This window comes from Budorcas taxicolor, chromosome 4, assembly GCF_023091745.1.
Source record: "Budorcas taxicolor isolate Tak-1 chromosome 4, Takin1.1, whole genome shotgun sequence".
In the NCBI taxonomy this organism is placed as follows: Eukaryota; Metazoa; Chordata; class Mammalia; order Artiodactyla; family Bovidae; genus Budorcas; species Budorcas taxicolor.
Window position 1 is genome coordinate 23,835,086 of NC_068913.1, and position 20,635 is coordinate 23,855,720.

Here is a 20,635-nt window from a genome sequence, read left to right on the forward strand (position 1 = left end):
TTATCAGGGAGTCACCCTAACCCTAACCCTAACCCTAACCCTAACCCTAAACCCTAACCCTAACCCTAACCCTAACCCTAATCCATGATTATGGTATAGTCAGTCCAAGCTCATGTCCACGCAACAAGTGATGCCACTGAAGCTCCTGGATGCCAGTGTCTGGCAGTTTACATGCTAAGTATCTCCCTGGTGTGTCTTTTCTCTCTCATCCTGCCATCTCTGGTTAGTTCTTATCTTGATGGTCTCTGTCCTAGATGGTCTCTGTTGCCTCCCAGCCAACGTTACCACTGGAACAGTATTATTTTTAAATCTACCACTAGAGGGACTTCCCTGGAGGTCCAGTGGCTAAGACTCTGCACTCTTACTGCGGGGGGGTGCAGGTTCGACTCCTGGTCAGGAAACTAAGATCCCACACTCCTCTGCAAAAATAATAATAATAATAATAATCTACCACTAGAATAAGATTTAGGTAAGAATCCTGTCAGTCTGGAATTGAAGGAAAGAAAGAAAGAGGCTATCTTCGACTATTGGGAAAAACAATGTATAACACTTTCCTTTATAAACAGGGCTCTTTTAAAAAATTTATTTTTAATCAGAGGATAATTGATTTACAATCTTGCATCAATTTCTGCCATACAACAAAGTGAATCAGCCATAACTATACATATATCCCCTCCTTCTTGAGCCTCCTCCCACCTCACCCCCATCCCACCTCACTCCCCATCCAACTTCTACAGATCATCACAGAGCACAGAGCTGAGCTCCAACCACACACTTTTGACTGACCATAAAGTTGGTGGCTTTTTTTTTTCTTTCTGTTTTGATATAGGCTTCTACACATTCAATTTATGCCCATAGAACGCTCATTTTTAAAATAGTTGGCTGGGGCTGGGTTACAGCCTGTAACTATGTGACAGTAATATGATCACATGGTGTTGACCACATGGCTTCTGATGACTGTCCTGTTCTAGCCAGCTGATCAAAAGCAATTCATCAGTGGAAATATCCACCAGAGGGAATGCTCCTGTGGGGAATGATTAGACTCATCTCTGTCCTCACTCTGCCCTGAGATTAGTCTGGGGAAAGATTCCTCCAAGTTGCTTCAGTAACAATTTACAGTCATCCAGTCTGGTGTAGGCATGTTCGTGATTACCAGCGGTCGTCAGGCAGAAATGCAAGGATATGCCACATTTTCTTCTGAGCCACGCGGCCTCATTAAGAAAGTAAAACGTTTATGAGTCTCCTGCAGGTTTTCTCCCTCTGGGTTGCGGAAGCTCTCTGGCTGTCAGCACAGCACTCTGGGCCAGGAAAGTCCAGAGAATCACTTCAATGATATGGCAGCCTCATCCATTTAAGATGGAATTCAATGCTGGCTTCCCTCAGAGGCATTCACCGAAATTCCATGCACACGCCATTCCTATAGTCACTTACCAGTACGCCTCCTGTTTTCCTCAAGTTATCAGGGTGGACTGGGCTTCCCTGGGATGCCAGGGGCCTCCATGGCTCATCCTGCAACTTCTTCCCGAGCAGCAGGATCTGAGGCCATTGCTGGGCCATCAGCTCATCATGAACATGAGTGGGAGGCTAATGAGTTTTTTTAATAAATTTATTTTTTTAGTGTTAAAACTACAATCTATATAGAGAAACTATTAAACTAAATTTTATTCAATGCACATAAGATATGTCCAATTTTTTCAAAAAATTGTGTGAGAGGAGTAATATAAATACACGTGTATGCTAAGTCGCTTCAGTTGTGTCTGACTCTTTGAGATAATCTGGACTGTGGCCTGCCTGGCTCCTCTGTCCATGGGATTCTTCAGGGAAGAATACTGGAGTGAGTTGCCATGCTCTCCTCCTCCAGGGGATCTTCCTGACTCTGGGATCGAATCCATATCTCATATATCTCCTGCACTGGCAGGCGGGTTCTTTACCAATAGCACCATGTCGGAAACATGCATATAAATACATAATATATAATATAATACAGTAAAGATTTCCTAATAGATACCAGACAGATATCAGGTGCTTTACAAACATGATCCACCTATAGCAATGATTTTGCAAATGTGGTATTTACCCACATTGGGTGACAAGACAGCTGAAACTTTATTAAAGAGTTTCAAGGACTTGCTTGCTAGTGACCAGAAAGTTAGTAAAAGACAATTTTAGATTTCAAACCCAAATCCATCTGCCTCCAAAGTCCTTTGGTTTTTGACACGGCAAAAATGCTAGTTCGCCAGTAAACAGAGACTAATCTCCAGTTAATAAATCCTGTACTTGACAACAATGGTCTGCTCTTAGATGTGGTTTCTTTAGATTCACCATGTCTACCTTGTAACAAACATCCTACCTGCAACCCAGTCAGAGCCCAACCCTCCCACCTCCCTGCATCCCTTCCCTGGAAACCTGAAAGAATTCATTTCGGAGCCCTTGCTCCCATCAAATCTGATTTCATCACTGCCAAGGGAGGCCACAGCCTAACCTGAATAGGTTTTACCTTTTGTCTCAGACTCTTATCAGTACTTTCACGGGTGCATGCGTGTTAAGTCGCTTCAGTTGTGTCTGACTCTTTGTTACCCCATGGACTGTGGCTCGCCAGGCTCCTCTGTCCATGGGATTCTCCAGGCAAGAATACTGGAGTGGGTTGCTTGTCCTCCCCTCCAAGGGCTCTTCCTGACCCAGGGATCTAACCTGTGTCTCCTGCATTGCGGGCAGGTTCTTTACCACTATCACCACCTGGGAAGCCCCAACTTTCAGGGGTAATGGTATCCAAATTTCAAACAGTGAACTTAAATGAAAATTTTAAACTAACCTTATAAAGGAACTGAAAACATACAGGACCAATTCTGATGTCACTGCCATCCTTCCCTACTCATTCTCCTCCATCTCTTCTTCAAGTCATCATTCCATGATTGTAATACATGACACAACAACAGGAAATATTATTTAATATATTCAGAGGGATTAGTTTAAGTTGATTTTGTCTGGGTGACTGAGATTTCTTCTAAAATGATTGCTCCTTGTATCCCCATCGAAAGTTTTAAACATGAGGCACTCTGAGGAAAGGCCCTGCTGCTAGTAGGAGGGTCTGTCATGGGGAGACTGTGGTACAGAGTGGACCACTGACCCACTTGAAAGGAAAGCACAAAACCCATAATTAAGCTCATTAGTAAACATCATGTTTGTCTAAGTCAGCCTGCGGCTGCCAAAACAAGGAGCACAGGAACTGCTCACAGTTCTTTCTGGAAGCCAAGAAGTCCCAGGTCAGGGGCTTGCCAATTCCATTTCCAGACGAAGGCCCTCTTCCTGCCTGTAGGCAGCCAGCTTCTCACGTGCCCTCAGAGGGTGGAGAGAGAGGGATGAAGTCTTCTGACATCTCTTCTATTAGCGCAATGAGCACTACCCTCAGGGCACATGAGCCCCACCCTTGTTACCTCCTCTAAACCTCATCACCTACCAAAGGCCCAACTCCCATTTACCAAAGGGAGGGAAACCATCTTTCCCCTATCCTTCTGAGTTGTTAGATGAGGCCCTTGTGAGAAAACACAGGTTAACAAGAGAAAAACAGAAGTTTATTAACATGTATGCCCCATGTATACATGGGAGAAAAATGAGTTACTCCCCAAGGTGGCCGAGGATTCAGAATTAATTGGACAGAGTTTGAGCAAACTCCAGGAGGTAGTGGAGGACAGGGAAGCCTGACATGCTGCAGTCCATGGGGTCACATAGAGTCGGACACAACATAGTGACTGAACACCAATAGGGAAGTGGAGGTATAGCCCTCTTAGGCGAGTGTGAATGGTTATTAGGAAAGATGACTAGGCCCTTGCAAGAATGGATGGAGGTGTGATAGTTTGTTGCAAAATTTGTCAGCATGTGGTGTTGACATTCAGCCTTCTGGTTGATGGCCTGGGGAGAGATGGGACTTGCCAGGTGGAACAGTGGTAAAGAATCTGCCTGCCAGTGCATGAGACATAAGAGATGTGGGTTTGATCCTTGGGTTGAAAGATCCCCTGGAGGAGGAAATGGCAACCCACAAGACTATTCTTGCCTGGAGAATTCCCCTGGACAAAGGAACCTGGTGGGCTATAGTCTAAAGGGTCACAAAGAGTCAAAAAGACGGAAGCAGCTGAGCACAGGCACACAGCACAATTCCTTTCGGATGATCCGTCTTTAGGCAGTTATGGGGAGTTCAGGAAAAGCCTCTCCTTGTGCTTGCTGTTTTCCAAGTGCCTACAGATGGAAATCACCAATATACCAACATGGCATATGTGCAGTATAATGTTCTGCTGCCCTTGAGCCCCAGCTCTAAATATCATCACACTGGGGGTTAGCTTCAAAACATGAAATTTGGAAAGAATCAAATATTTAGTCCATGATAACTCTTATCATCTATTTGAGATGATACATAGCACACTGAAACATAAACGACAGTGATTCTAGTAACTGAGTGCCCCAAGTGACTACTGGAGTCAGGAACTACTGCAGAAATCCTGAAGAGGCAACGTTACTTTTAATTCTCCTGACTTTTAAAAATTTATCCTTTTAAGGTGAATTCAAGAAAAATGAAAAGATTTCAGTGTATGTTTAGTCAGGGCCTTTGGGGTGGTGATCCACATTTTTGAGTCATAGCTTATATACTTCCTGTGGGAACGCATATTATCATGTCTGTGCTCATTTAAATGATAATAAAAAAATGAGTCTGATGTGAATGGTGGATGTGCAGTTGCATTCTGGACTTGCACTTACTCTTTCCAGCTTCTAGATTTGTGTAACAAGTAAGCACCGCAGCATTCTAAAAGCTGTGATCCATACCCCAGAGTCTTATAAAATGTCAATGCATTATTATGACTGTATCAATAGTATTAGAGTATCATCTAAAAATGATTTATTTCTACTTTATGGATATTTAATATGAGATGATTTTGAACAGAGTGCTCAAAACCTCTTTTGGTCTAGTTCACTTTTTGTACAGTGTTATGATGTAAGTGTAGAAATGCATAGCACAGAACACTCATTATTGACTGAATTATTGAATGGAACATACTATACTTTATATTAGTGAGGATGCAGTTGGACACTGCTCACCTGGAACTTTGTTGACTGTTGCAAGAATAAAACTACATGTCCCATCATTATCATCGAGCATATAAAGTCATATAAAACAGATAGTTTGGAGCTTTTTGACAGCATCAAAAATCATGCCAGCTAAAGAAAAATAAGATAAATCCCAAGAAATTTATTTCTTTCTCCCCAAGCCTTCCAGCTTGTGTCTTACATCAAGTCATTCTCAGTTTCTTTCGTTTAAATATCTTTTCTAATTCATATTAAACTACTAAGCTAATGGTCTCTAAAGATAGATTTACATTTGATTTCCTATAATAAAATAGTAGTTTTTTACTATTAGGTATGTTGTTTAGTTTAAAGTGTGCATGCTTGGAGAGAGAAACAAATAAGTTTTAAAATTCTATCTTAGAACAATTTGTAAATTACTGAGAACAACCTAGTAGAACTCATCTTCTGGGTGAATTTGGAGCTGCTCGTTTGTTCCTTCAGCAATATCTAGTAATGCACAAACAGCTCTGTATTAGATTATTTGTCAATGTTATTTTATGAAGAAATTTAATAAAATTTACTACTCTGCAATCCATTGAGCACTTCCTAACTTAATTGTCATATTCTACATTTCCTGAGATTTACAATTAAAATTGTGATGAGCCAGACATACAAACTACCCCTTGTATGACAAGACAGGTTATTTGTATTTTACCAAAATTACATGATATATTCATTTATAAAATAGAAGTTCTATTGAAAATTTATTTTAGCCATCTACAAGTACCTACATGGGATATATTTTAAGTCTGAATTTTTTTCAGCCCAATTTTCTCTTAATGCCCACCACCAAAAAAAGATAGTTCAATTTACTATTTATGCTCATACCAGATCCAGTTAATAAAAAATAATGACTCTGACATTTTATATTTTCCAAGGATGATCAAATAAGAAATGGTTTCCAGACCAGAATAAACATTTATTTTGATTAAGAAATGTTTAATCTTCCTTATATTGTCACTAGTCACCAATATTACTTCCTAAATTTCTAAAACTACATCACGCAATGTATTAACTTATAATATTTTATGCCATTGTGTTTTAAACCTAACTATAATTGGTAGAAAGACCAGTAATAATATTGAGAGACCACATTTCCAGTATTATTGCTATTCTGGATGATAAGTATGTGGTTTGTAAGTAGAAAACAGTATAAAACTAAATATCAAGGATGTATTTTTATTATATAATTTTGAAGATGCATTTATCTTTAAATATTCCTTATAATTTCACACTGGTTTTAACAAAAATAAGAAATTCCCAGTTGAATATGGATTCAAAAGTCCATGTTTCTTTATGCTCATCCTTCTGTGGGTTCTTTCCAATATCCTGGGTGATTGCAGTAGGAATGAAGGATGTAGAATGATAAATGACTTTGTATACGATTTCACAGAGGCATTAAATTGAGAATCAACTTTAAGAGCCATTTGTTTAGTCATTTCACTATACTTTCAACAAATACTGAGTTTCAGGTATTAGGCTTGATGACAGGCTGATTAAGAAAAGGATAGTACTGATAACTAAGAAATTTGAGAAGGGGAGACCATTTGCAACTAATGTTGGTTAACACTTGAAGTTCGATGTAAAAAGTGTTTTTGAGCAGTTTTAGATTTGCTTAGACAAGTTTTAGACATATTTAAATATCTTGATGCTTGATATCTGAGTGATTTTTGCTCATTTGATTCATCTGATGACCTGTAAAATTCACCACTTTGAGCGTAAGCATCCTAAACATAAAATAGAATTGATATCATATGCCTTAAAAGTATTGATATGATTGAAAACAAGTATACACATAATACACATCAAGGTGCTTTGTCAGTTACACAGAGTTACATAAATGAAACACATTGCTATTAAGACACTTAACTAGAAATATCCAGAGACCATTCATGGACATGGAATGTGAAGATATGCAGGTCTATAGATTTTAAATTTTTCAGTTGTAAAAAAAAAAAAATTTAATAGACATCTTAGGAGCAATTGAACTATCCTAGCTAAAAGGTAGGGGAAATAGGGCAGAAGCTAAAGACAGAATCTTAGAATATATAAACAACAATTATATGGTAGAAGAAAGACAAAAATCCAATGATAAGGGAGGAGCATCCAAGGTGTAAAAGAAAAGCAGAATAGTGCAGTAGTCGAAGCCAGAGTCATCAGGCCTAACTGAGGTCATGATGGAAACCCACAGCCTCCTTGACAGGTCTGTTGGTGCTCCTTTATATTCAAGAGGTGGTTTTTCAGCAGAATAATCATGAAGAAAGTTTAAGAACTTAAGATGGAATAAAATGTGCTGTTTTTAAAAAGTTGCTCTCCTTTATCTCTAAATTCAATCAACTCAAAAGAGAAAGAGGCAGTGTGGAACTTGAGGACAAGATGACTTTACTTCTAGGTCTGTTATTAATCTGCTCTGGCTCCCGTGAAAAATACCACACCTTGGGTATCTTAACAGAAATGTGTTTCCTCACGGTTCTGGAGGGCAGAATCCAAGATCAAGGTGCCATCAGGGTTGGTTTCTGGTGAGACCTTTCTTCCTACCTTGTAGACAGTCACCTTCTTCTCATTTCCTCCAAAAGAGAAAGATCTCTGGTATCTCCTCTTCTTACAAGGACACCAGTCCTATTGGATGAGGGCCCCACTCTTAAATCTTGTTTTAACCCTAATTACATCTCTTAAGGAAACATGGGGTTTAGGGGTTCAACATATGAATTTTGAGGGGGATGCAATTCAGTCAATAACAAGACTTGAGTATATCATAGGGTTTCCCTGGTGGCTCAGATGGTAAAGAATCTGCCTGAAGTGCAGGAGACCCAAGTTCAGTCCCTGGGTCAGGAAGATGTGCTGGAGGAGGGGAATCCCACTCCAGGGATCAGACCCAGGAGTATATCAAGGGTATACATGACCACTGATTAATAAAACTTGCTTTCATCCAATATTTAGGATGTTGGTCATAAAATATTGAATTAACAAAACTATTTCTCTGTGAAGGAAGCAATTCAAAATAAGATAAATACTTTTCTCCCACTAAAATGTCTAACTAGCATTTCTCCCATGTTTTCTGTCTTGGAGTTTCCAACCTATCCTCTGCATAAATATGGTTACATTCCTAAACTTTTCAGTCAGATCTTTTTATTCCTTTCCAAAAATCTTCAATGATTCCTCACTGCTTAATGAGTAACATTTAACATTTTAATTATTCATTCATTTCTCAATGGGGCTTCCCTGGTGGCTCAGATAGTAAAGAATGCACCTGCAGTCCAGGAGACCTGGGTTTGATTCCTGTGCTGGAAAGATGCCCTGGAGAAGGGAATGGCAACACGCCAGTATTCTTGCCTGGAAAATTCCATTGACAGAGGAACCTGGAGGGCTACAGTTCAGAGTCACAAAGAGTCGACTGAGTAACTAACACTTTTATTCCTCAATAACCTGGCTCCAACATGTATTCTGTGTCACCAGTCACTCTACACTTCAGCCACAGAGGACTAGACATTGCTACTTGGACTTTTGATGATGTTACACCTACGCTAACACTGCTCCTTCAGCCTGGAATGTCTTTTCCCTCAAGGCTCAAGGCCCACTTCTAAGTTCTAGGGCTTCAGTGAAGCATTCCTTGATCTTAGACTCCCAGATATAAAGATCAGACTTGTGGTTGCCAAGGTTGGTTGAGGGGGGAGTAAGTGAGTGGAAGGAGAAGGATGGGCTGGGGAAGTTGGAGTTAGTAGATGCAAACAACTGCATTTAGGACGAATCAACAAGGTCCTACTGTATAGCATAGGGAACTATACCCAGTTTCCTGGGATAAATCATAATGGAAAAGAATATAAAAAACGAATGTATAAATGTGTATAACTGAGTCACCCTGCTGTATGGCAAAGATTGCCACAAGATTGTAAATTAACTATACTTCAATTAAAGAATAAATCTAACAAATAAGTTAATTATTTACATAACTGTCTTCCCCAGATTACTGAGTTTCTTAGGGCAAAGAATGTTTTACTTATAGCCAGAATAGCTTTAAAAACTAAAGCAAACAAACAAAAACTTGTCATATAGTAAGCATTGAATAATTGCTCAGTGATTGAAGAAATTGAAGAGGCTATCTACAGTAGTCCTTAGAAGTGTCTGATAGGTAAAGAAAGGTAAAAAATAGAAAATATCCTTAAAAAGTTGGAGCTTTTTCTCTAAGAGAAGAAAATATCTTTATTTTATAAAATAAGCTACAAACATGCTTCCAGTGATCATCTATACAGGGTGGTCTCAAAAATGAGACAACCAGATTGCAATTCACTAGGCATTCCAAAATACAGCTTGATTCCAAAAGATACACATATCCGTTTTCCTGTTTGAGCAGCAGCGTAACAAGAGAAGAGGGTTTAAGAGGAAAACACTTCAGATATTCCCTAAGTTCCGTGGCCATGTAAAGTAAAAGTCCCCGTACCTTTCTTTTTAACCCAGAGAATTGTAGGAAAATGTTCCATGGACAAATAGTCTATTAGAGTGGAAAAAAAAAAAACCTTGTTCTGAGTTCACACTGAGTATCTTTTCATAAGAAATTATATAGCAGCACAATTAAGATGAAATACTAATTGCAACAAAAAAAGACGGTGGCTGCAGAATATAACTCAGCCTTAATAGATTTTCTAATGCCTCTCTTTATACCAAAGGGGAGTAGCCCTTTAGCCAATAAAGTAAATTTTCTGATCTCCAAATGGGTACTTTATCCTCATTCAGGCTGATATTGCAGCGACATCATGAATTTCTCAGACAGCTTTGTGAATCAGCAGAGTATTTCAGAGGAGAGCACTGCTAAAAGCAAAGTCGTTATTTTTTAAACAGCCTTTAAACTAGTAGATGAAACATTTCATTTTGGGTCAAGGATGCATTTGCTCCAGCAACCTAGAGGAGCAGAGAGGGTTGAACCGGTTGAGAAGGAATAGAATAATGTTACTGTGTCAGCCAAACCTCAAAGTATTCAGTTATTGCAGGTCAGATATTTTTTCTTTTTCTTTTTCCTATCCATGTCTATAATTCTTATTCCCAAAGAGTTTAAACATTAATCTTCCATGAAATATTATCCTATATTTCTAAAGCAGTTTTGGAAAGCCATTAACTAATTTGCTCATAATAAACTTTGAGGTCTAGAAAAAAACTAGTTTCTTTCTCTTTAAATAACCTCCTAAAAGAAACCTTGGGCAAGAAAGACCTGTGCCTCCTAATACATCCATTCATCAAATGTTCTGAGTGCATCTGTCTGCCAGGCATTGTGTTGGGTGCTGGGAATACAAAAGCAGTGAGACACAGTCCCTTACCTCACTCATACAACAGTATACAGTGTTCAGAGGCCAAATTAATTGGGTTTAAAATATCTTCATACTTCTCTTTTCCTTTGTTCTGGTGCACTGATGAGTGTTTTGGAAGCTTTTGTGGGCTAAAATTGTGATTTAAGCCTGACTCACAGTCTTAAATTGCTGAATATAGACTTCGTTTCTTCAAATCTTTGGATATGTTTTACTTTCCACTGATGTTATTGATGTTAATATATGTTATTTGGGGAATTCTAGCTTCATCCACAGAGAAGGCAATGGCAACCCACTCCAGTACTCTTGCCTGGAAAGTCCCATGGACCGAGAAGCCTGGTAGGCTGCGGTCCACGGGGTCGCTAGGAGTCAGACGTGACTGAGAGGCTTCACTTTCACTTTTCACTTTCATGCATTGGAGAAGGAAATGGCAACCCACTCCAGTGTTCTTGCCTGGAATATGCCAGGGACGAGGGAGCCTGGTGGGTTGCCGTCTATGGGGTCGCACAGAGTCGGACACAGCTGAAGCGACTTAGCAGCAGCAGCAGCTTCATCCAATTTCTTTAAAATGTTAGATTGCATAAAGAATGGGGTTGAGAGTACAGTGCAGAAAATTTATAAAAATATCTAACGCTAAAGTTACATGTTGAAAAAAAGAAAACATTTTCTTATGCCGAATAATTTATATATCACTGGCAAGGACATTGATTGATTGTCAAGGGTATGTGTATCCTTTGGAATTTATACACATGCATTCTTGTGTCTGTTGACTCCAACAGACTTTTGGGTGTGTACACAATATGGGTTTGCCTGGGATTGATATCCCATATCACTGATGATAGGAAACATTCTATAGGAAGCAATGCTTTTTAAAATAATTCTTGATAGAGTTAGGAGTCTAATGTGTATCTGACCCTTTTCTACTCCATGAGTGGCCATTCTTAGCCCCATGAGTATGGTGCATTTTTGTCAATTTTTGCACAAGAGTGAGGAGGGTGAAAGAATTTCTGGTTAGGAAGGGATATTTCTGGTTAGGAAGGGATAAAGCATGGCTTGCTGATTGGTATTTTGAAACTCTCCTCTAAGTGTTCTTGCTGTTAGATTAAGAAAAAGTGGTCCAGTGGCTAAGACTCTGCACTTCCAATGCAGGGGGCCCAGGTTCAATCCCTCCTCAGGAAACTAGATCCAACATGCTGCAACTGAAGATTCTGCATGCTGCAATTAAAGATCCAGCATTCCACAACTAAGACACAGTGCCATCAAATAAATAAATGAAAAGAAAATCCTCATTTTGCCTCTAAAAAATAAAAAAGTGGTACATTAGAAAACAAACTTGTGGTTGATTAATAGATATACACTTACTATATATAAAATAACCAACAAGGACCTAGATGGCCTACATTTCTTTAATTTTCCCAAAATGTTTTAATAATTATTTTATCATAAATTACATGAATGTCTGATAGTTCTAGACAAAGAGCTTTAATATTATGTATATATTTTGAGTTTTATATATAATTATCCACTCGTTTGAACTTCCATCAATGGTTTTATATTTAGAATTCTGAATGATGCATATCCCTTGCCTGAAAACTTGTGACTGTTGGTAACTAAGATCAGCAATATTTGGAACACAGTATCAGCATCAGGTGGCATAAGACAGTTGTCCATTTGTCCCCCTATTCAATAAAGAATTAGACATCCATCCACAAACTAAAATGTCTGTGTGAAACACATGCCAAGGGACTCAGAAAGAGTCTTGCCCAGGTGTGTGAATGGCAATAGGCAGACAGATCTTGATATCTGCTGTTGAAAAAGCAGACCAATACAACTGCTCAATCCCACGTGACCTGCACAGAAAACTAAACAACAAAGAAACAGAAGTTCAGCTTCCCAAAGGGAAATTCAAGCACACCATTGGAGCAGGATGCTGCTACTGCTGCTAAGTCGCTTCAGTCGTGTCCAACTCTGTGCGACCCCATAGAGAGCAGCCCACCAGGGTCCCCCGTCCCTGGAATTCTCCAGGCAAGAACACTGGAGTGAGTTGCCATTTCCTTCTCCAATGCATGAAAGTAAAAAGTGAAAGTGAGGTTGCTCAGTCGTGTCAGACTCTTAGCGACCCCATGGACTGCAGCCCACCACGATCCTCCATCCATGGGATTTTCCAGGAGTACTGGAGTGGGATGCCATTGCCTTCTCCCACTGGAGGGTAAAACCCCACAAATTTTGACATAGTGAAGATCATAAAAATTTTACCAGCAACCCTCCCTGCTCTCCCGTCACCAAAGCAACATTGCATGGAGTGTCTATGCAGGGTGATAACCTCTCTCATAAGGGAAAAGAACAGCCATGAATGAGTGCCTGGCTATGCAGTGGTACCAGATGCATCTGGAGAAATCCATTTCTCTTCAGAAGCACTGAAGTACTGAGGTGGGACACTCAGTATTGGATGGAGGGGTTAAACCTAGAAATAAGTAGGAAAGAGTTTCAAAGGACATTAAAGGGACATAGTTCCCGTTTATTGCATTAAGCAGGAACTACACCCATGAGATTCTGGCAGATCCCTAACTAGGGATCTCCCTACTGGGATGGCAAACACCCCAGTGCCACAAGTGCTAAACCCACACCTCTCACCACTCTGTGGCCAGCTCCTGGGGGATACTTTCAAGTGACACTGTGGAAACAAATTCTGGCAGACAGGGAGTTAGCTTAGAAAAGAGGCCAGGGTCTTTGGGCAAAGGAGAAACTATAAACTTGAGTTGTATTACCACCTTCCAGGAAACAAAAAAGAAAGGTTTACAGTAGCCAGGCTGGGGAGAACCTTAGAGGACATACAAGCTTAAAAATTCTGCCACAAAATGTATGGAGAAGGTGTATCCATACAAGTACCATGTATAAACAGGACAAATGAAGACTATCTCCCACAAGAAGACAAGAACTAAAGATGTGAGGAGTCCACAGCTTCAAATGTGAAAACAGCAATGCAAAGCTCCAAGGAACATGAAAAATCATGGAAATCTGTTATCACTAAATGATAACAACCCTCCAGTAACCAAACTCAAAATCATGCCATTTGGAAACTTAGCTGATAAATAATTCAAAATAGCTTCTTTTAAGAAAACATGCTTCAGGAAAACATAGAAAGTAAACAAAATCAGGAAAAGAATTCATGAACAAAATGAGATATTTAACAGAGATAGAAATTACAAAAAAAGAAGCAAAAAAACCTGTAGGTGAAGAATTCATTAAAAAATGAAAAATGCAATAGAACATCTATGATAGAAGAGACCTCGGTTCAATCCCTGGGTCAGGAAGATCTCCTAGAGAAGGAAATGGCAACCCACTCCAGTATTTTTGCCTGGAAAAATCCCATGGACAGAGGAACCTGGTAGGCTACAGTCCATAGGGTCACCAAGAATCAGACATGACTGAGTGATTTTCCTTTCTTTCTTTTATGACAGAAGAGAATAAACAGAAGACAGAATCACTGACCAGAGGATACAAACTTTGAAGTGAGCCAGTCAGAGAAGAATAAAGAAAAAAAGAGTGAAAAGGAATTAAGACAGCCTACATGATCTGTAAGATATCATCAAATGCACAAATATTTGGATAACTGAAGTTCTAGAAAGAGAAGAGAGGGGGAAAGGAGCAGAAAGTTTATCTAAATAAATAATAGCTGAGAACATCCCCAGTGTGGCTTAGAGCTGGACATCTAAGTTTGCAAAGCTAATAGATCACCCAGAGAAGTCTGACATGTTGCAGTCCGTGGGGTTGCACGAGCTGGACAGAGCTTAGCAACTGAAAAACAAAAGATCACCCATTATCTTAAAGTAAAAAGACCTTCTCTAAGACACATTGTAATGACACTGTCATCAAACATAAACGTGACCCAAGGATCAAACAAACCTGTGACTTACTTCTCCTGCATTGGCAATCAGGTTCTTTAGCACTATCGCCACCTGGAAAGCCCTTCTGAGTCTTACTACTATATATTGAATTTACCACAGTGTTGGATATTTTTCCATGTTTTGTGTCCCTGATTAGTGGTGTTTAACCTTAGCTTAAGAATTAGGAAGATCCCTGGAAAAGGAGATGGCAACCCACTCAAGTATTCTCCCTGGAGAAGCCCATAAACAGAGGAGCCTGGTGGGCTACACTCCATAGGGTTGCAAAGAATTGGACATGACTAAAGCGACTTAGCACAAGACTTAGAAAGCTAATTCTGTTAGATGATGGTACATTAATCACTAACTGTAGTACAATAGTCAAAGAAAAAGAGTATTAAAAACAATTATAGATACTACAATTATTTATAGTAGGATAATGAGGATCATGGCATCTGATCCCATCACTTTATGGCAAATAGATAGAGAAAAAGTGGAAATGGTGACAGATTTTATTTTCTTAGGCTCCAAAATCACTGTAGACGGTGACTGCAGCCACGCGACCCAGAGGGATGGTACGGGGAGGGAGGAGGGAGGGGGCTTCAGGATGGGGAACACGTGTATACCTGTAGAGGATTCATGTTGATGTATGGCAAAACCAGTACAATATTGTAAAGTAATTAGCCTCCAATTAAAATAAATAAATTTGTATTTAAAAAAAGACTCTTGCTCCTTAGAAGGAAAGCTATAACAAACCTAGACAGCATATTAAAAAGTAGAGACATCACTTTGCTGACAAAGGTTCATACAGTCAAAGCTATAGTTTTTCTAGTAGTCATGTATGGTTGTGAGAGTTGGACCATAATGAAGGCTAAGCACTGGAAATTCATGCTTTTGAGCTGTGATGCTGGGGAAAACTCTTGAGAATCCCTTGGGCAGCAAAGAGAACAAAGCAGTCAGTCCTAAAGGAAATCAACCCTGAATATTTTTTGAAAGGACTGATGCTGAAGCTGAAGCTCCAGTACTTTGGCCACCTGATATAAAGAGGTGAATCACTGGGAAAGACCCTGATGCTAGGCAAAATTGAGGGCAAGAGGAGAAGGGGGAGGTAGAGGATGAGATAGTTGGATGGCATCACTGATTCAATGGACATGAATTTGGACAAACTCTGGCAAACTTAGCAACTGAACAACAATAATAGTATTTTTTAACAAGTATACAAATATGGAAAGAGGTAAATAATAATATTAAAAATATAAAAGATCAGAAATAAAATGGTGAAATTTTGTAGATGGTTACAGTTGTTATCAGCCTAAAATGAACCATTTTACCTATTCAGTATCTTATGTAAGCCTCAAGTTAATGGTAAAGCAAAAATCTAGAGTAGATGTGTACACAAAAAAATAAAAATAAAATAAAGGAGACGAAAGAAAGGGAAAGAAAGCACAGCTGCAAGGAAAATCATCAATTTACAAATGTAGGTAGAAACAGAGAAAAACAGTTTAAATAAAAATAAACAGAAAACAGTAAGTCCATACATAGCAATAACAACACTAAATGTAAATATTAATAGATGAATTCATATCAAAAGGCACAGAATGTTTAAATGGATAAAAAACCAAGACCCACTTATCTCATGTCTACAAGAGGCTCACTTCAACTTTCAGGACACTTAAGAGTGATGGAGGAGTCTTTAGGGTTTTCTATGTAGAGGATCATGTCATCTGCAAACAGTGAGAGTTTTACTTCTTTTCCAATTTGGATTCCTTTTATTTCTTTTTTTGCTCTGATTGCTGTGGCCAAAACTTCTAGAACTATACTGAATGGTAGCGGTGAAAGTGGGCAGAAACGAATCGCTAGTCTAGGTTTGATACAGGATACAGGATGCTTGGGGCTGGTGCACTGGGATGACCCAGAGAGATGATATTGGGAGGGTGGTGGGAGGGAGGTTCAGGGTTAGGAACTCATGTACACCTGTGGTGGATTCATGTCAATGTATGGCAAAACCAATACAGTATTGTAAAGTAAAAAAATAAAATTTAAATTTAAAAAAAGGAAAAAAATAAACACACTTTGGCATTTAAAAAAAAAAAAGAGTGATGGAAAAAGATATTTCATGAAAGTGCAAACCAAATGGGGAACAGCTACACTTATCAGACAAAGTAGACTTTAACCTACAAATAAGTCAATAGAAAATGATAAAGAAACTCAATTCATCAAGAAGATATAATAATCCTAAAAATACAAGGATCAATATTGGAGTACATAAATATGTTAAGGGAATGCAAACAGATTTGAAAGGAAAAATAGACAGCAATACTAGAAGAGGACTTTGATACCCCACTTTTGGCAATAAATAAATCAACAAGGCAGAAAATCAACAAGGAAATGTTGTCCATGTACCTAGTACAACATACATTTATAGACAATTCCATCCAAAAGAAGGAGAATATGTAATCTTCTGAAATACACACAGAGCATTCACCAGGACAGACCATATGATAGGACAGAAACCAGGCCTTCATAAATTTAAGAACACAAGGCATACCAAGGATATTTCCTAACCACAACGGTATGAAACTAGATATGAACAATAAGCAAAATGTTGGGAAATGTACAAATATATAGAAATTAAATAATATACTCTTAAATAACCAATGAGTCAAAGGAGAAATCAAAAGTTATTAAAAAAATCTCAAAATTAATGATATGAATGCATAACATACCAAAATTTTTGTACTGCTGAAAATTTGGTTCTTAGAGGGAAGTTTACAGTGATAAATGCAAATATTAAGAAAACAGAACTCAAAGAAGCAACCTAAAATTATATTTCAAGCAACTAGATAAGGATCAAACTCAGTCCAAAGTGAGCAGAGAAAAGGAAATAACAAAAATTAGAGTGGAAAAAATAAAATAAATGAGAAAAAAATAGGAAAAAAACCTAAGTATTTGAAAAACTACCTGTAAAACAAAATTCACAATACTCTAGCAAGACTAACCAGGAAAAAAAAAAAAAAGACTCGATATATAACAACAAAAATGAAAAGAGGAGACATTACAACTGATACTGTAAAAATACAAAAGATCATAAGGGGTTACTTTTAACAATTATATGCCAATATACTGGATAACCTGGGCTTCCCAGGTGGTGCTAGTGGTAAAGAACGCGTCTGCCAATGCAGGGGACATAAGAGATGCAGGTTGGACCCTTGGGTCAGGAAGATGTCCTGGAGGAGGGCATGGCAAGTCACTCCAGTATTCTTGCCTGCAGAATCTCATGGACAGAGGAGCCTGGCGGGCTTCAGTCCACAGGTCACAAAAAGTCAGACACGAGTGAAGTGACTTAGCACACATGCACATATTGGATAACCTAGAAGAAATAGATAAATTCTTAGAACCACACAACCTTATCTCTCCTGCAAGGAGAGATAAGAAAGCCTTCCTAAATGATCAATGCAAAAAAAATAGAGGAAACTAGAGATCTCTTGAAGAAAATTAGAGATACTAAGGAAATATTTCATACAAAGATGGGTACAAAAAAAGACAAATTGTATGGACCTAACAGAAGCAGAAGCTATTAAGAAGAGGGGGAAAGAATACACAGAAGAACAATACAAAAAAGACCTTAATGATGCAGATAACCGCGATGGTGTGATCACTCACCTAGAGCCAGACATCCTGGAATGTGAAGTCAAGTGGGCCTTAGAAAGCATCACTATGAGCAAAGCTAGCAGAGGTGATGCAGCTGAGCTATCTCAAATCTGAAAAGATGATGCTGTTAAAGTGATGCACTCAATGTGCCAGAAAATTTGGAAAACTCAGCAGTGGTCACAGGACTGGAAAAGGTCAGTTTTAATTCCAGTCTCAAAGAAAGGCAATGCCAAAGAATGCTCAAACTACCACACAATTGCACTCATCTCACACTCTAGCAAAGTAATGCTCAAAATTCCCCAAGCCAGGCTTCAATAGTACATGAACTGAGAACTTCCAGATGTACAAGCTGGATTTAGAAAAAGCAGAGGAATCAGAGACCAAATTGCCAACATATACTGGGTCATAGTAAAAGCAAAAGAATTCCAGAAAAATATCTACTTGTGCTTCACTAACTACACTAAATTCTTCGACTGTGCGGATCACAACAAACTGGAAAATTCTTCAAGAGATGGAAACACCAGACCATCTTATATGCCTCCTGAGAAACCTGTATGCAGGTCAAGAAGCAACAGTTAGAAATGACACGGATCAAGGACTGGTTCCAAATTGGGAAAGGAGTATGTTAAGGCTATTGTCACCCTGCTTATTTAACCTAAATGCAGAGTATATCATGCAAAATGGCATGCTGGATGAAGCACAAGCTGGAATCAAGATTGCCAGGAGAAATATCAATAACTTCAGATATGCAGATGAAAGTATCCTTACAGCAGAAAGCGAAGAAGAACTAAAGAGCCTCTTGATAAAAGTAAAAGAGGAGAGTGAAAAAGCTGGCTTAAAATTCAACATTCAGAAAACTCAGATCATGGCATCTGGTCCCATCACTTCATGGCAAATAGATGGGGAAACAATGCAAGCCAACACAACATTGTAAAGCAATTATCTTCCAATTAAAAATATTTTTTAATATTTAAAAATTATATGGAAAAATTCTAAAAAGGAATATATATGTGTGTAATTAAATCACTGTACTGACTTAGCAGCAGCAGCAGCATTGTATACTTGAAACTAACACAAATTCTGTGGATGATGAATCTTCTTTACCCACCTTGACCTTGGTCATGCCTACTATACTCTTTTCTGGAGCTGGGGGCACAATATAACCAACATGTAAATACTTGCTTGCTAATTTGCTATGCAAACCGAGTAGAAAAAAGGAGAGCAGCTCTTGAAAGGTATCCTCAAAGAACAGTAAAGTATCCAACTTTACTACAGGATCCTGATTTAAGGCAGTTCTTAGAAAGTTCGGAGCTGCCTAGAGCAGTTAATACACAGGCTCTGAGTGGAGCAGGAATATTGAGGATGGTGAACAAGGCTGCCGACGCTGTCAACAAAATGACAATCAAGATGAATGAATCGGATGCATGGTTTGAAGAAAAGCAGCAGCAATTTGAAAATCTGGATCAGCAACTTAGGAAACTTCATGCCAGTGTTGAAGCCTTGGTCTGTCATAGAAAAGAACTTTCAGCCAACACAGCTGCCTTTGCTAAAAGTGCTGCCATGTTAGGTAATTCTGAAGATCATACTGCTCTATCTAGAGCTTTGTCTCAGCTTGCAGAGGTTGAGGAGAAGATAGACCAGTTACATCAAGAACAAGCTTTTGCTGACTTTTATATGTTTTCAGAACTACTTAGTGACTACATTCGTCTTATTGCTGCAGTGAAAGGTGTATTTGACCATCGAGTGAAATGCTGGCAGAAATGGGAAGATGCCCAAATTACTTTGCTCAAAAAACGTGAAACTGAAGCAAAAATGATGGTTGCTAACAAACCAGATAAAATACAGCAACCTAAAAATGAAATAAGAGAGTGGGAGGCAAAAGTACAACAAGGAGAAAGAGATTTTGAACAGATCTCTGAAACAATTCGAAAAGAAGTAGGAAGATTTGAGAAAGAACGAGTGAAAGATTTTAAAACTGTTATTATCAAGTACTTAGAATCATTAGTACAAACACAACAACAGCTGATAAAATACTGGGAGGCATTCCTACCTGAGGCCAAAGCCATTGCCTAGCAAGAAGATTATTCCTGTTAAGAAGATCTTGGATGCTTGTTCCAGTTATGCAGAATTCCATAGTGAAATCATTAAAAACCATCTAAATAAACCACTATATATTTTATGAAAAAAAAAAAAGAAACTAACACAGCATTATAAATCAACTACACTCCCAATACACAATAATCTTTTTTAATTAATTTAAAATAAATTAAAAAATGCAAAGTGCTTTCTAAACCCAAAGAAGAAAAACAAAGTTTTTAAGGAATAAAAGCTTGAGATCAACTATTGCATTAGAAAGCATATTAGACATATTAGACACTTGAATCAATTATATAATACTTCTTATAGAGCTTGTCTTAAACAGAAAGGAAAATAGATGACTCTAGAAGGCAATCTCTAAAACTAAAGTATCTCAGTAGCTCTCAATATACTTATTTTCCCCTTCTCATGGGCTCATCTTATTTATAGCTTCAAAAGTTCTTTCAATTAAATATATTCTAATTTCCATTTAACCTGCTTACTTTTACTTTGATGTTACTAAGTTGATTAAAAGCATTTAGAATCTAATGCTATCAAATATAATTAGTAATGTCATATTTCTTAAGGTTATTTTGTCAACACTTTGCACAC

The 20,635-nt window shown here is 38.4% G+C and overlaps 1 protein-coding gene across 1 annotated transcript; it reads left to right on the forward strand.

Annotated features, from left to right (window-relative positions):
- The first annotated feature begins 1,139 nt into the window (after window positions 1–1,139).
- Window positions 1,140–20,109, forward strand: LOC128046899 (sorting nexin-2-like). The gene is made up of 2 exons (XM_052639085.1): window positions 1,140–1,223; window positions 19,094–20,109. The coding sequence occupies exons 1-2, from the start codon at window positions 1,140–1,142 to the stop codon at window positions 20,018–20,020; spliced, it is 1,011 nt and encodes a 336-aa protein (XP_052495045.1). The 3' UTR covers window positions 20,021–20,109.
- Window positions 20,110–20,635: the final 526 nt, after the last annotated feature.

Excerpts from the sequence above, each read along its gene's own strand:
- LOC128046899 (XM_052639085.1), top strand. The coding sequence starts at position 1,140 with ATGTTCGTGATTACCAGCGGTCGTCAGGCAGAAATGCAAGGATATGCC. Across the intron at positions 1,224-19,093 it reads CACGCGGCCTCATTAAGAAA|CTGGGGGCACAATATAACCA; the intron begins GTAAAACGTTTA and ends TCTTTTCTGGAG.